General features: G+C 42.5%; 2 protein-coding genes across 4 annotated transcripts in view; one reads left to right on the top strand and one right to left on the bottom strand.

Annotated features, from left to right (window-relative positions):
* Window positions 1–7,876, top strand: part of syne3 (spectrin repeat containing, nuclear envelope family member 3) — a 51,909-nt gene extending 44,033 nt beyond the window's left edge. Inside the window, exons 17-18 of one of the 2 annotated variants that reach the window (XM_082515726.1) lie at window positions 630–680; window positions 4,994–7,876. In XM_082515726.1, coding sequence (XP_082371852.1) covers window positions 630–680; window positions 4,994–5,176 — 234 coding nt within the window. In that variant the 3' untranslated portion in view covers window positions 5,177–7,876. Of the gene's footprint in view, window positions 1–629; window positions 681–4,990 lie in introns of both variants that reach the window. The other variant, XM_082515725.1, reaches the window with a different exon arrangement.
* Window positions 7,877–10,594: 2,718 nt separating this feature from the next.
* Window positions 10,595–14,223, bottom strand: LOC309695961 (zinc finger MYM-type protein 1-like). 2 transcript variants are annotated; one of them, XM_082516991.1, is made up of 3 exons: window positions 12,170–14,223; window positions 11,631–11,784; window positions 10,595–11,423 (listed from the first exon to the last, which is right to left on the bottom strand). In XM_082516991.1, exons 1-3 carry the CDS (start codon window positions 13,696–13,698, stop codon window positions 10,896–10,898), a joined length of 2,211 nt encoding a protein of 736 aa, XP_082373117.1. In that variant the 5' UTR covers window positions 13,699–14,223; the 3' UTR covers window positions 10,595–10,895. The 2 variants fall into 2 exon arrangements, with proteins under 2 accessions (XP_082373117.1, XP_082373118.1); XM_082516992.1 differs by having other exon boundaries at window positions 11,631–11,745.
* Between the last annotated feature and the right edge of the window lie 2,686 nt (window positions 14,224–16,909).

Raw genomic sequence — 16,909 nt, 5'->3', positions numbered from 1 at the left:
TCCATCAGCGTAAGAATGATTTGCAAGTGCCATACCATGGCAAGCCAGAAAGAGCAAAGAGGACCAGTAATGTGTTGTGAGAGCACTTGGGGCAAACTTATTACTCAGGTCTGCAAACCGAATCACACTCGACATATCTAGTTAACAAATTAGAAACATTTGCATGTTTGTGTTTTCCCTGTGATGGAATCTATGTGGATCTTATGGTGTTAACTATGCATCCATCCATCTTGTAAACAAAAACAAAGTATATTTCATATAACAGGAGAAAGGTGAGGTAAAAAGTAACAGACTGGTTTCTGCATACATACAGCAGGTATCCGGGGCCCAAATGTAGTTGTTTGATTTTAAACAATCTGTTATTGCTGTTCTTTGCTAGTCTCACATTTATTGCTGTCTTTATGATGGTTTCTTAACTTATGTGACATACAAGAGATTTGTCCCCTTACTTTTTCACTGGACTGTGTAATGATGTTAAAGTTACGCATTTTAACAACGTTCTCTAGGTATTGAGACACGGCTGTTTATATAAAAACATTTATATAAATAAAAACATATAATCCTAAAGGTCACAGCGCACAGTCTGGTAAAACACTGTAAAATAACGGGCAGGTTTTTTTTCTCTGCAGAGAGTCTCAGCCACTCAGGAGGATGCAGCCATTGCAGCACCAGCTCGAAAGGTAAGAGCAGAGTTCAGATATGTTCAAATGACAACTACAAGCATCCTCGGTCAAAAAATATTTCTTTCACTTTAGTTACAGAGTTGGTTGAAGTCTTGGAAGATTAAAATATCACAGTCTGTGGGCTACCTACTCCAGCTTGTACATGTAAATTGTTCTAAATAGATTTAACAACTGATTAAAACGAAAAATGTGATTATGAAGATTTGTTACTAAATCAAGAAAACAACATTTTTGTGCTGAAATCAAGTAACTGTTAAGGCTGGGGTATAAAAAACAGTTCAGGTGAGCGCATCATGTGATATATTACTTGGTCACAAAAAGTTAACTTTGTTGATTTTGAATTTTGTTTGTTTTTGTTTGTTTTTCTAACATAAATCATTTCAAAAAATGTTGTGAATATATGAAATATTTCAGGGATGTTTTTATTTTTGGCTTAGAGGTCATAGAAATCAGAAATGCCATTGTTAGAATATACTGTATTGAGAGTACTGTGCAAAGCTTTTGAGTAACCCGCTTTTGTTTATATTTTGCAAGGATATTCACTAAAATATACATGAAAAAACAGCATATGTGGCAATATAAATGACCACCTTTATTCATCAACAAAGCCTGGACTCTCTTGGACAGCTACAATTTAAAAGAAAATTAAAGAAAAATTATTTAATCGTGCACAAACTTCCTGCAAAGGTGGAGATTTTCTCTGAGACTGGTAGAACTTTCATTTAGGCTGTTTTGTTTTCTGGTTTGTTACTTGTTTAGGTTTCTTTCTGAATTATGATAATGGCCTATATTCTTTTCCGTTTAGTTGCAACTTAATATTTTTATTTGTTATAATTATTTAAAATCGTATATTGTGCAAAAGTCCATCCATCCATCTATCCTTCTCCTTCTGCCTATCTGGGGCTGGGTCGTGGGAGCAGCACCCTGAGCAGAGAAGCCCAGGCCAGCGTGAGATATAATCTGTCCAGTGTGTCCCGGGTCTGCCCGGGGCCTCCTCCCAGTGGGACATGCCCAGAACGCCTCACCAGGAGGCATCCTTGTCAGATGCCCGAACCATCTCTACTGTGATCTACCTCTCAATCTCCTGCTGCCTCACTTGTAAACAAAAACGGGGTATACTCTCTACTTTGGGCAGCAACTCGTCTCTGACCCTTTTCTGGCTGAGGATCATGGCCTCAGACTTGCTGATTCACATTTCTGCCGCTTCACACTCAACGGGGAACCACTCCAGTGCGAGCTGGAGGTCACGACCCGATGAAGCCGACAGAACCACATCATCTGTGGAAAGCAGAGATGAAATTCTTAGACAATCCAAGATCATCCAGTTCTCATGACCATTGATTAGTGATCATTGATTAGTGGTCAGTGGCCACTGATCAATAGAATAGACTAGAATAGAATAGCCCTTTATTGTCATTGTACATGTATAACGAAATTGTGGGTGCCCCAAACCAGCTCTGTTGGAATAAAATAAATAGTAGACAGCTGGAATAAATAGCAAATAGTAGAAATATATACAATCGAGAGGGAAATATACAAAAGAGAGAGAGAAGCACACATTAGAGAAAAGTTGCAAAGTGCTTGGAAGTAGTGCAAAGAACAGACTTAGTCCATGTGTGAGCGGCCAGAGTGATGGGGGTTACTCTTAACCATGGCTCAGATTTGTGAGGTGAATAGGCGGGGGTGGGGAGTCAGGGGATAGTGTTTAGTAACAGCCAAATAGCCCAGGGGAAGAAGCCGTTTGTGAGTCTGGAGGTGTGGGACTTGATTGACATGAGGTGCCAACCAGAGGGCAGCGGGTCAAACAGGTGGTGGGCAGGATGCAAGATGTCAACTTTAGCCCTGGTTTTCCTGAGACAGGAGAATCATACAATGGCCTCCAGGGGTCAGCAGAGGGCAGTCTATGATTTTTTTTTTTTTGGGGGGGGGGGGGGGCACTGTTAATTACCCTCTACACAGCCTTTGTGTTGTTAGTTATGGCCTCTGCATACCAAACACCCAGAAATTAGGAGAAAACGCTCTCTACTGAGGATCGATAGAAGGCCAGCAGCAGCTTCTGGTCTAGGTTATTGTTCATCGTGACATGGAGGAAGTGCAGCTGCTGCTGGGCCTTTTTTACCAGGGCATTGTTGTTGTGGGTCCAGGTGAGATTGGTGGAGTTGTGGGTGCCCAGAAACCTGATGGTGGAGACAAATTCCACTCGTTTTCCATTTATAATGAGAGTGGAGTGGACCTGTTTTTACCTCCTGAAGTCCATTGTGAGTTCTTTTGTGTTGAGGACATTCAGCTTCAGGTTATTTTCTGAGCACCAGCAGGACAAGGTCTCTTCATCTGCTCCGTACCCTCTCTCATCTCCATGAGAGATGAGCCCAACCACAGTGGTCACCGGCATATTTGTTGATATGACATTGGTTGGGTGGGTTGGTGTACAGTCATATGTGTACAGGGCATACAGTAGGAGTCTGAGAACGCAGCCCCGAGCATGAGTCAGGGAGAAGTAGAACAGCCTGGTGAGGACCCCTGCCGGTTGGTCCGTGCAGGCTTTAACCACAGCTCCTGGGATGCTGTCAGGGCCAGCAGCTCTCCTGGGGTTCACTGCTCTCAGTCACCTCCTGACCTCATGCTTCTGGAGGGAGAAGGGGGAGGTGGGGGGCAAGGGGAGTGGGGGTTGGGTGGTCTCAAATCAAGCAAAGAAGCTGTTGAGCTCCTGTGCAAGTTTGAGGCCCCTGTCGGGGGTTGGAGGGGGTCTGCTCTTTAGAGTTGGTGAGGGCTTGGCATTCAGGCCAAAGAGTTCAATGTTTGTTTCATCAGACCAGAGAATTTTGTTTCTCGTGCTTTGAGAGTCCTTCTGACAAATAGGCTGTCATATGTCTTTTACTGGGGAGTGGCTTAGCACTGGCAACAATACAGTCCTGGTTGGTGGAGTGCTACAACATTGTAAAGAAGAGTGGACCAAAGAAACGTCCAAATATCTTTTTTAACAGTAATAGCCACATATTGGAAAAGCCTTTCAGACAGCTGCAGTGCTATTACATTTACTCAGTTGCAGTTATTGTCCTGAAGGAGCTGCTGTTATTTGAGGGTTGGTTTTTTTCCAGAAAGTTGAAAAAATGGTAATTAGTGACCATAATCTATACACTATTTTTCCATTGACAAATATTTCATTGAGTAAAAACCATAAAATGTGAATCTAAACACAACACAATGATGCCCGACACAAAACCATTGTGGCTCATTAGGCATTGTGCATATTCTCATAATCATCATCATTATCAAAGACTTCATTCCAGTTCATTAATGCGTTTTCTATCAATTTGTCCCTCAGCCATCTGTATGTATTGTTATTAGTAAAGTGCACAGAGATCTGACGTGAGGAAGTACAACAATGGTGTATTTTGGGAAGTTTTATTTGTACTACACACCAATACAAAGCATCTTAAATATTTTTCTGCCTTTTTCCTGGTATTACACTGTGTAGACCTCAGTTTTGTTGTTTTCACATTGCCACCAGTGAGGCTGGTGATACAGTGTTCAGAAGGTGAAAGATGGATGTAGGCGGTAAACATGATTCACAGAATAACAAGTCTGAGAAAAAAGAGGCAGAGGCCTGAGCTGAGTCATTTTGCTCTGGTATGTGTTGTTTCTGACTGTGTGACTGAGCTGTCTTCTGCTTTCTGCTTGCAATGGTGCAGATTTCCTTGTTGAACAGGTTTTCTCTTTTTAAGAGCTGATGAATGATCACAGAACTATATCATTGTTGTCATTCACGTTATAGATGCTAATAAAAACACTGTAGAGATGAATAAAACATGGTTTTGATTGCTGTGATATCGACTTTTTTTTTAATATTGTTTTTGTTTATTTTTAACCAGGCATGATGACTGATGGTGCAGTGTTGTTATCAAGTATTGCTAGCAGCCTTGGGTAGCTTGGTTAGCAAGCAGTATTCATGAACTGCAAATGTGCTGCCTAACAAAGTTAAAAAGAAGAAATATTAGAATTTCACCAAAATTTACGGGTAGACTTGGACATGCTATTGCTCCATTACAGAGGCACCAGCAATGCAATTGCATGGGACATTGCTATTAGCAACTAGCTACAACTGCTTTTTTCAGTCAAAGTAACCCAACTTTAAGCTCTGAGAGTTCCAAATGGATTAATTAAGAATAGGCCAGAAGCATTATTTGTGCTGGGCAGCAAGCACACTTTTTAGTGCTGTATAGTTGGTCATTTTAACATGTGTCAATGGGGATTCATTTGTTTGATTAACTATGTGTTCCAGTAACCCTGTATTACTTCTTCATCAGCAGAAACCTGGACTGCTGCAGCGGGTTTGTCGGTTGGCTCTTCCTCTGTGGCTCCTCTTCCTCGCTCTGCTGCTCCTGGCCTTCTTGCTGCCCCTCATGGATGAAGGCAATAGCTGCTCTCTCTCTAACAACTTTGCCCGATCCTTCAACATCATGCTCCGCTACGAAGGACCTCCACCCACATAGGAGCTTTCCTGACAACAGAAAACTCTATGATGGGCTGTGGATTATGTAGGAAATGTTGACTTGATTACCTAAGACCCGGCATTCCCCTGTGATTGAAGATCATATGTAACTGTACTAGAACCACAGAGCTGGTCTACCCAAACTTCAGATCAGTCTAAAGTCTGCAGTGCATATCTCTCTGTGACAGATCTAGTCTAAAAGAATAGTGCAACCTAGAGCATCGTGTGTATGCAAACAACATTTTGCATTCTGCACTGCATGGTTAAATGTCTTCTAAGGTTTTTTCACTATATGAAACCATGATCTCTTAACCATGTGTAAAACTGCCCATCACCATTAGAAGTATTAATTGGCACATCAGTCATTCTTAATCTTATCATTTACAGATGTGAAGTGTCTATGAAGACAGGAGAAAGCTTAACATCTATAAAATACAAGTCCTGACATGCTTTTGAGTTTGAGCTTGGGACTTTTAGATTCGTTCGATTCTTTTATTTATTTTTTTTCATTCAGTATCATTTTTACCAGACTCACATAAATCTAATTTTCTTACTTTGAAAATTTGAGGAGACGTGGATCAGTGCTTGTTTGATTGGAGACTGATTATCAGCTGACTGGAATTGTTTTAGTTTGACCATTTAAATCCACCAAAGAGAGATTTAGAAATTACAACATGATAAGCCAAAGTCACAGTTCATACATAGAATTGTTGAACAAGAAGGCTGAAACCAAAGACTATAGCAGCAATGCTAGACACGGTACTTTGGCATTTATACATTTTAAATGACAAATATCTTACCATATTTCCTCAAATAAACCCTTGTCGCAATTTAAAAGCTTTATTTCTGATGGTTGCCAAAGGTTGAGTCAACAGGAATATTAAAGGCTCAAAGTAGAGCCTTTATAGTTAACAAAAAAAAAGCCCTGTAAACAAATTCGAGGTTTGTCCACTGAAGCTCCAGGACTTTTATCGTCACTTAGAACATTTTTATTATATTTGCAGACAGTCTGGGTTTTTTTTTTCCGTTTCAATATGCTTACTGTTTGCTTGTGTTTTGAAGTTGTGACATCATCAGTGCAGCTAACTACAGTTCCTGTGTTGATCATCATGCTGATGCTCTGCTCATCTACGTAAAGAGTAAAGGAGAAGCTCCTGGTGACTCTCTGATACCTGTCATGGCCACTTTTCACAGTAATGCATTCCCTTAATTTGTCATAAAAGCAGAATGGCTAAATGTGGTCACTGTTGGAGTAAATACAGTAGTTTGGATTAGACCGCCCTTGTATTCTGACTTCTGGGGAGGAACATGGACTCTTTAATACTGTCTTAAAAAGTCTCCAGGTCATGCTATGCTTATCTAGTTCCATTTGTCTTATCTGTTTCTTAGGACAGCATCTGAAATAACTGAGAATGAGAGGGAGCAGGCCATTGCAGTCGATCAAAGAAGTGGGCGTTGCTTGTAATAAAGAACAAAAGAGTCTATAGCTCAGTGCACTGATGATGTCAGAATAGAGTAAAATGTGCCAAAGGGTGGATGGGTATTCCTGTTGCCGGCCAAGTGTTCATGTTTAATGACGTATCGAGCTGGAAATCACTTCTCTCCTGATTTAGATTTTTATGTAATTTCTCAGAATTTATTTACATTTATCAAGTGGCAAGCACTGCTGAAGTGTGTAAAGTGTACATTCTAGTCCAACTTTGAACATATTTGACATTTCTAAAAAATAAATGGTGAAACCTGACTAAACAGTAAAACTGTATACCCCTCTGACTTCAATAGAAAAGTCTTGATCTCAGTTCGTGATTTGTTACTTTATGTACTATCATATCAAGGTTACAACAAGAACCTGGTTACAATATGAGGCTCGCCGTGTGTACAGAGTCATCTAGTGTTTATAACATATTTTTGGTTATGAAACCTGGAAAAAAAATGTGGGCCACATGCCACAAAGGCCTACTTTTTCTGGTATGCTATGAACCCAGTGTCACCCCTGACAATGTCAAGTTTGAACTTTCACTGTGGTTCACACTGGTTTATCAGTGGTGATTAAACAAAAGCAATGGACAGAGTTTTTTATTTGTTTTTTTTCTTCTGTCACTTATTTGAGTGATCAACAATATATTTGCTTCATGTAGCAGCTTTACACAAAAATTAAGAAAATATGTACTACATAAAAGTAAAGGCATCCAGTTACAAAGCCTTAAAAATTGGATTGGCTGTATTTGGCACCACGCATACAGTATACGAGTTACATAGTAACACAACGCATACGTGTTTCTATCATGTGTGTTGCATTGTATGCTGAATCAAGAATAACTTGTGTGGCATTGCTCCTTGCTGCACTGTTCTACTCAGTCCTATGATATGTATGCATGTATCCCTTTAGAAAAGCCTATGCAATGCCTGTCTCAAATCCCATAATCCAACCGTATGCATTTATTAATAATTTATGCAACATGTCCAATGACTTGCATCTCTTGAGCACAGCTGGTCTTTCAGCAACAGAGAGGGTAGAATATATGTTATGCAAACTTTCCTCAGATGGATGTATTCATTGTGAAGATGCAGGTAAACTCTGACATGTAGGATTTACATATTGTTACATTATAGAATAGTGAAGGAAGAAGTGCTTCATATTATTCGACAGTGCTTGTATTTAACCGGTTTTTTATTCTGTTATTAAATATTTTGTGAGGAATCATTGTGTGGTTTGGTTGTTTTTTTTTTTTTTTGTATTGGGTTGAATATTTGATTAATGCTACCAACAAAGTGCCTGTATTTTTCCACTGACGTGAACATAAGAGGATTGGATAATTAAATGGGGTTTAATTTATACAGCGCCAAATCACAACAACAGTTGCATCAAGGCGTATTGTAAGGTAGAGCCTACATAAGAGATATACAGAGAAAAACCCAACAATCATATGACCCCCTATGAGCAAGCACTTTGGTGACAGTGGGAAGGAAAAACTCCCTTTTGACCGGGAAAAACCTCCAGCAGATCCAGGCTCAGGGAGGGGCGGCCAACTGCCGCGACCGGTTAGGGTGAGAGAAGGAAGAAAGGATGTCGCAGGGGTGTGGTGGGATGGTGCCAGGGAGGTGAAGTAATCACACTGGAGGGGAACGGATGCGTGCTGGCAATGGTGGTCCGAGAACAGTTTGTGGATGGCCTGCCCAGGGAAACAGTGCGCTGGCTCCATTGCCACAGACCGGTGAGCTTGGAAGCCACGGTTACCCTTGTGAACGATCACCTGGCTGCCTGGCCAGAGGGAGTGGTGAGCCGTAACCACCTCCTGTGCCAGCACTGAGCCTCCTGGGCCTGCCACTGCAGAGCGTACACTAATCCATTTACCTCCACTCTTCTTCCCCAGGGCCCTGAGGTGACAAATTGTTCAGAAAGAATTGACTGAAATGCTGAAAATGGGAGTTATAGAAGAGTTGCACAGTGCTTGCTGTAGCCCCATAGTTTTAGTTATGAAGAAAGATGGGTCTAAATGGTTCTGTGTCGACTACCTCAAGTTAAATGAAGTGTCACGATTTTATGCCTACCCCATGCTCCAGATGGACGAGCTCCTGGACTGGTTAGGCACAGCTTAATTTTTCACTGCACTGGATTTAACTAATGGTTACTGGCAGATTCACTTGTCTGCAGAGTCCAAGGAAAAGACAGCCTTCTCCACTTCGTACGGGTTGAAGTTTGACCATTTGTCACACTTCGGCTTGTTCGGAGCCCCAGCCACTTTCCAGCGCCTCATGAGGTGCTGCAGCCACACGTTGCATATGTGGCCACCTACCTGGATGACGTGATCATCCACAGTGACACCTGGGCAGAGCATGTGCAGCGGGTGGCCACGGTTCTAAAATCCATGAGGCCAACCCAAAGAAGTGTGCAGTTGGATGGAGGGAGGTACAGTATCTGGGGTACCACTGAGAGACGGACAGGTGTGTCCACAGATGTAGAAAACAGCAGGTACTGCATCCTGCCTACTCCCAAAGATTAAAAAGGAGGTGAGACGTTTCTGGGGTTGGCTGGTTACTATCTCCGGTTCTTCTCCGGTTTTCGGACCCAATCAGGCCCTTGACCGATCTCACCTGAAAGGACACCCCAGATCTGGTCCAGTGGACAGAGTGGCAAATGTGCAGGTGAAAAAGGCTCTCTGTGGGGAGCCACTGTTCCACACACCTAACTTTCCCCTCCCATTCATCCTGCAGACGGACGCCTCAAACACAGGGCAGGGGGACGTTTTCTCAAAGCCCAAAGCCCGGATCACCCGGTGGTATCTCGCTTTACAGCCCTTTAAATTCAAATGATCCATAGGCCATAACAGATGGCCGTGGCCGATTTTTTGTTTTCTTTGTCTCTCCTCCTCCTCTCTGCCTGGGTGGAGCTCGTTACAGGCTCTCGCTCTTGGCCCATGCACCTGTGTGATTGTCTCCACCTGCTGCTGATCTGGCTGATTTCCCCAGCTGCTATTTAAGGCAGTGGCACAGAGCAGCTCATCGTTGGAACGTTGAACCTCCTGAGTTCATGCTCTCGGCATTATCAAAAGAATCCCCTGTGTGTATTTTGCTGTGGAACTAACGTTGAATTCTGTGTGTAGATATCCATCTTCTGGACCAAATCACGGGACCTGCCTGGGTGTGGCAGCGTGTGTGGAGTTTCAGAGCGAGTGCGGCCGAAGAGGAGTGCGGGTGTGCGGAGGAGCTGTGGCGGTGACTGAGTGGAAGAGGAAGCGTGTGTGGATTTCCCTCCCCCCCCCCCCCCCCCTCTCTCTCCCTGGAGCCCTGGACCCCCCCCCCCCTCCCAACTCACTGTACATATATAGCACTGAGGTGATCCCTGTTGTAAATAAATAATCTCCTTTTGTTCTGAAAGAAAGAACTGTCTGCGCGTGAGTCCGTCCAGTAGCCATGACAATATTTCTAACTTTAGAGATGATGCACAAATGGAAGAAAGCAGTCTTACATATTTGTTTAATATGTGCATTGAAGGACATGTCCTGGTCAAAAATGACTCCAAGGTTCCTCACAGCGTTACTGGAGGCCAAGGTAATGCCATCCAGAGTAAGAATCTGGCTAGATACCATATTTCTAAGGTTTTCAGGGCCGAGTACAATAACCTCAGTTTTATCTGAATTAAGAAGCAGAAAGTTAGCGGCCATCCAGGTCTTTATGTCTTTAAGACATTCCTGCAGTTTAACTCATTGGTGTGTGTTATCTGGCTTCATGGACAGATAGAGCTGGGTGTCATCAGCATAGCAGTGAAAATGTATGCTATGTCTTCTAATGATGCTGCCTAAGGGAAGCATGTATAATGTAAACAGAATTGGTCCTAGCACTGAACCCTGTGGAACACCATAATTAACTTTACTGTGTGAAGAGCAGTGGCGGCTCCTGAAAAAAATCTCAGGGGGGGGCAATTTTTATGATATCGACTAAAATGACCCATTTAATGAGTACATCAAACAACACAATTTTAATTTAAATTTAAAATGAACAACCATATTCTGGCCATTTGTATAGATTTGTAAAAATGAACAACCATATTCTGGCCATTTGTATAGATTTGTAAAAATGAACATGAACAGATTTTTTTTTTTTTTTTGAATGAATGAAAAATAACTATTGAAAACAACAACTGTAAACTGATTGGGGGGGTGGGCTAAAGAGAGAAAGAGAGAGGGATGGAGAAAGAGAGTAAATATGGTTAAGGGTTCTTATTTGTACAAGAACTTTGCTCGTCTGTCTTTCTGAGTGGCAAATTTCTCGATGACCCTGGTGTTGAAATCAGGAAGTTCTTGTGTGAGTTTTTTCTCTATGGACAGCATAGCCAGAGCGTTGAGCCGATCCTGAGCCATATTGTTTCTCAGGAAAGTTTTTATCCTCTTTAAAGTAGAGAAACACCTCTCCGATTCTGATGTTGTCATTGGTGTGGTGATGAGGATGTTAAGAAGACTTACAGTTTCGGTGAATGTGTCTTGAAGGTTGTTTTCCATCAGAACCTGATAGAGCGCCAGCGCACCACTACAACTCTGAAACTCCTCGTTGTCGTAGATCAGGGACAGTTCTGTTTTAAGTCTGGCTTTGTCCAATGAGGGATAGGCTTCCACTGTGGTTTGTAGTGCTGCATCTGGAAAATTTTTGCTGTGTTGTTGGAACAAGTCTCCTTGCAACAGAGTGGCGCTGACAAGGTGCTTGGTGAAAGAAAACCTCTCCTTGGCATGGCTCATAATGGTGTCGCACACCTATCCAATAATATATAATTGGTAAGAGTTAGATTCAGTGGTAAGACTTTGGCACATGTCTCATGTTAATCATTATTCTGAAAAAAAAAATCTGTCCATAACAAAACAAAACAGTCATGACCACTATATCAAATGACATCTGACAGCATCGTCATTAGATTTTATCTGATGATCCGATTTAAATCAGACCAAGCAGCTAGTGCTTACCTCCAGTGCCAAATGGTGTTGCCTGTCTTCCCCCAATGTTCTCCGTCTCTTTGTGGGTGGGTCTTGAACAGGTCCCCTGTACTCCTCATCCACAACCAGATTAGGAAGTGCCTCCCTGATCCAATACATAAGTTTCATTAATGGCTTCTGAAAACTGAATAGGGATATATTAACCAAACACAAACCAAACAAAGGTTGTGTTCTAATTACCGGGAATTACCGGATTTAATTAATAACCGGACCTGGTTTAATGGCTGGGGGAAAACCAGTGCAAGTAAATAAAGGCCCTGGCCATAATTTCAGGAAATAGCCTATGGTATAGGCTACATCAAATCATTACTGGGAATATACTTCATCAAATATACTTAATCAAATATTTTTCATAAAATTACTTCAAAGGCTGATATAAATCAAAATTATCTGAATTCCATTAAACATTTAAGTCACAGAACACAGAATATATGCAGAGAATTTGATAGAATCTATGCATAGATAATTAACATTTATTCTAGGTTACATATTTATGCTTTTATGCCTACCTGATAGCCTGCATGCGGCTGATGAATGTCTGGGTGATCCCTGCGATGGTGACAGAATCGATGTTTCTCTTCTGTAGGTGGTTATACAGCATGTCTACATGTGGCATTATCTTGTGAAACAAGGCCAGGAAAAAACAGAAAGCTTCGTCTTCCAGCATTCTCACGAAACCACCGGCATCTCTCTTTGTAGGGGCATCAAATCCTTCACTGTTACGGATGGTCTGAAAACACCTCACCAGATCGTCTTTATGTTCATACACTGTATTCACAGCACGACTGTTGAAGTTCCAACGGGTTGCCGATGCACTTGGAAGTCGGTGCGCCACCACCTCGTCAAGCACTGCAGTCCTCTTGCTCGATTTAGTAAAAAAAGAAGCGAATCCTGCTATGTCGGAAAAAAAGTGACTGATTTGAGGGATGTGGGAGGTTGCTTGTTGCATTACCAGGTTTAACTGATGGGCATAACAATGTACGTAGTGAGCGTTAGCATAAATGTCCTGTATCTTACGCTGCACTCCTCCAGTGGTACCCCTCATTACAGCGGCCCCATCGTAGGCCTGGGCGATCAACTTTCTCTCTTGTCCCTGGGGGAGGATGAAGCGCAGCCTCTCCGATAAGGCACTGGCTATTGCATCTGCACAAGCATTGGGTAGCTTGATGAATTCAAAAAAACGCTCTTGAATACGGTTTCGTTGGTCAATGTATCTTAGCACCATGACTAACTGACAGTGTGTAGAAATGTCAGTGGTTTCATCAGCTTGAATGGCTAAAAACTTCGCTGCCTTTACTTCTTCCACGATCCTTTCTCTCAGAACTGCCAACATGCAATCCAGGATCTCGTTCTGGACTGTTTTCGAGGTGCCTTTAAATACAGTAGCATTTTCAAGGTGTTGCCTCAAGTCGTGATCAATTGATGCCATCAAGTCGACTAAACCTCTAAAAATCCCTGGATTGTCTGAGGAATCACTTTCATCATGTCCCCGCATTGCTAGCTCAAAAGCACCACAAAACTTAATACAATCGATGATTTTAGATAAAATATGACGGTTTTTATCTACCTCTTCGTTGTGCCTTCTTAAAGCAATCCGATGTCCATCATCTAGCTGCGCCGCTATGCTAGTTTTCCCTAGCACAGCTAGCTTTACACTGTTGTCCATATGAACTCGTGAGCTTTCATGTTTCTTGATTCGTTCGGAGAGGTGCTTTAAGTCGGTTTGTCCAGATTGTGTCCACGTCAAATCACACTTGTCACTTTTGAACAGTATGCACGGGAAACAAAAAAGTGCATTAGCTGTTCCACAGCCTGTCAGCCACGACTTGCGCTGGAACCAACTCCGACAAAAAGTCCTGTTGTATGCTTTTGACTTCTCCTTCGTTGCCTGGGTTAGTTGAATTTCGGGCTTGTCAGGTCCCAACTCTTTAACTTGCAGTTTTTCTGCCATTGTCCTTCTGGCAAAAGGGTAGGTTAGAAGCGATCTAACCGAATTTGGGGGAGGCTGTGCCTCAACCGTTAACAATACCGCTGCCATCGTCTCTCTCTGACCTTATAGCTCACTTAGGCTACTGACTGAGGTAAAATTCTAGAACAGCAAATCTTCGCGCGTTTTCTGCAGGGGCGCAATTTTAAGCGCCCCCAAACCATTTAATTCAGCGACGCTGATAGGTCAAATATTTATTATTTTCCCCTGGCAACCATTTAATGATAGGCTATTTCGCTGCATATCAAGGGCGCTTTGACGAGCGCCCCAGAAGAAGAAAAACACCGTTTGTTGGTTGAACTTTAATGAGTCAGCTGGTGAAAATGTTAAAATACGCCTGGCTGTATATGGGCACACACATAGTAAAACTATCATTGATGAATTTTTTAAAAATATATATTTTTACTCCTCCACATTTGGGGGGGCGGAGCCCGAGCGCCCCCTATGGGCCAGCCGCCACTGGTGAAGAGGACTCTCCATTTACATGAACAAACTGGAGTCTATTAGATAGATATGATACAAACCACTGCAGTGCAGTACCTGTAATACCTACAGCATGTTCTAATCGCTCTAATAGGATATTATGGTCGACAGTATTGAACGCTGCACTAAGGTCTAGCAGCACAGAGATGAGTCCACTGTCAGAGGCCATAAGAAGATCATTTGTAACCTTCACTAAAGCTGTTTCTGTGCTGTGATGAGCTCTGAAACCTGACTGAAACTCTTCAAATAAGCCTCTGCAGATGATCTGTTAGCTGTTTGACAACTACTCTTTCAAGGATGTTTGATATGAAAGGAAGGAAGGAGATTGGCCTATAATTAGCTAAGACCACTGGGTCTCCAGATGTTTTTGTAAGTAATGGTTGAACTACTACTACTCAAACTGTAGCTGTAGATAATGTTAGTCCAAAATGCTGCAGCAAGAGTCCTGACAGGGACCAGAAAGAGAGAGCAGATTTCTCCTGTTTTGGCTTCCCTTCATTGGCTTCCTGTTAAATCCAGAATTGAATTCAAAATCCTGCTCCTCACATACAAGGTCTTAAATAATCAGGCCCCATCTTATCTTAATGACCTTGTAGTACCATATCACCCTATTAGAGCACTTCGCTCTCGCACTGCAGGCCTACTTGTTGTTCCTAGAGTATTTAAAAGTAGAATGGTTCAGTTTTCAGGCCCCTCTTCTGTGGAACCAGCTTCCAGTTTGGATTCAGGAGACAGACACTATCTCTATTCTTAAGATAAAAACTTTTCTTTCCTTAAAACTTTCCGTTTTGCTAAAGCATATAGTTAGGGCTGGCTCAGGTGACCCTGAATCCTCCCTTATTTATATGCAATAGGTGTAGGCTGTTGGGGGATTCCCATGATGCATTGAGTTTTTCTTCTTCAGTCATCTTTCTCACTCACTATGTGTTAATAGACCTCTCTGCATTGAATCATACTTGTTATTAATCTCTGTCTCTCTTCCACAGCATGTCTTTATCCTGTCTTCCTTCTCTCACCCCAACCAGTCGTGGCAGATGGCCCCGCCCCTCCCTGAGCCTGGTTCTGCTGGAGGTTTCTTCCCACTGTCGCCAAAGTGCTGCTCATAGGGGGGTCATATGATTGTTGGGTTTTTCTCTCTATTTATTATTGTAGGGTCTACCTTACAATATAAAGCTCCTTGATGCAACTGTTGTTGTGATTTGGCACTGTACAAATAAAATTGTATTGAAAATGTAATTGAAATTTTTCTCTAATGGTTAAAATTTTATTTGTGATATAGTTATTACTAGTTAACGTTAACATTACTTGTAAACAGCACCTTGACTTTTTGTCAGCCTGGCTACAGTGCTGAAGAGAAACCTAGGGTTGTTCTTATTTTCTTCAATCAGTGATGGGGTAAAATGTTCTAGCTTTATTGAGGGCTTTCTTATACAGTGGGGCAAAAAAGTATTTAGTCAGCCACCGATTGTGCAAGTTCCCCCACTTAAAATGATGACAGAGGTCAGTAATTTGCACCAGAGGTACACTTCAACTGTGAGAGACGGAATGTGAAAAAAAAAAAATCCATGAATCCACATGGTAGGATTTGTAAAGAATTTATTCGTAAATCAGGGTGGAAAATAAGTATTTGGTCAATAACAAAAATACAACTCAATACTTTGTAACATAACCTTTGTTGGCAATAACAGAGGTCAAACGTTTACTATAGGTCTTTACCAGGTTTGCACACACAGTAGCTGGTATTTTGGCCCATTCCTCCATGCAGATCTTCTCGAGAGCAGTGATGTTTTGGGGCTGTCGCCGAGCAACACGGACTTTCAACTCCCGCCACAGATTTTCTATGGGGTTGAGGTCTGGAGACTGGCTAGGCCACTCCAGGACTTTCAAATGCTTCTTACGGAGCCACTCCTTTGTTGCCCGGGCGGTGTGTTTTGGACCATTGTCATGTTGGAAGACCCAGCCTCGTTTCATCTTCAAAGTTCTCACTGATGGAAGGAGGTTTTGGCTCAAAATCTCACGATACATGGCCCCATTCATTCTGTCCTTAACACGGATCAGTCGTCCTGTCCCCTTGGCAGAAAAACAGCCCCATAGCATGATGTTTCCACCCCCATGCTTCACAGTAGGTATGGTGTTCTTGGGATGCAACTCAGTATTCTTCTTCCTCCAAACACGACGAGTTGAGTTTATACCAAAAAGTTCTACTTTGGTTTCATCTGACCACATGACATTCTCCCAATCCTCTGCTGTATCATCCATGTGCTCTCTGGCAAACTTCAGACGGGCCTGGACATGCACTGGCTTCAGCAACGGAACACCTCTGGCACTGCGGGATTTGATTCCCTGCCGTTGTAGTGTGTTACTGATGGTGACCTTTGTTACTTTGGTCCCAGCTCTCTGCAGGTCATTCACCAGGTCCCCCCGTGTGGTTCTGGGATCTTTGCTCACCGTTCTCATGATCATTTTGACCCCACGGGATGAGATCTTGCGTGGAGCCCCAGATCGAGGGAGATTATCAGTGGTCTTGTATGTCTTCCATTTTCTGATGATTGCTCCCACAGTTGATTTTTTCACACCAAGCTGCTTGCCTATTGTAGATTCACTCTTCCCAGTCTGGTGCAGGTCTACAATACTTTTCCTGGTGTCCTTCGAAAGCTCTTTGGTCTTGGCCATGGCGGAGTTTGGAGTCTGACTGTTTGAGGCTGTGGACAGGTGTCTTTTATACAGATGATGAGTTCAAACAGGTGCCATTCATACAGGTAACGAGTGGGGGACAGAA

Source organism: Aulonocara stuartgranti (genome assembly GCF_965226115.1).
Source record: "Aulonocara stuartgranti genome assembly, chromosome: 19".
NCBI lineage: Eukaryota > Metazoa > Chordata > Actinopteri > Cichliformes > Cichlidae > Aulonocara > Aulonocara stuartgranti.
This window is presented reverse-complemented; position numbering and strand designations above follow the sequence as displayed.

What these genes read in the sequence shown, in the direction of transcription:
- LOC309695961 (XM_082516991.1), bottom strand. Translation starts at nt 13,698, where the DNA reads ATGGCAGCGGTATTGTTAACGGTTGAGGCACAGCCTCCCCCAAATTCG. An exon ending in AGCCGCATGCAGGCTATCAG is followed by an intron (nt 11,785 to 12,169) that starts GTAGGCATAAAA and finishes ATCCCTATTCAG; the next exon opens with TTTTCAGAAGCCATTAATGA. An exon ending in AACACCATTTGGCACTGGAG is followed by an intron (nt 11,424 to 11,630) that starts GTAAGCACTAGC and finishes ATTATTGGATAG; the next exon opens with GTGTGCGACACCATTATGAG.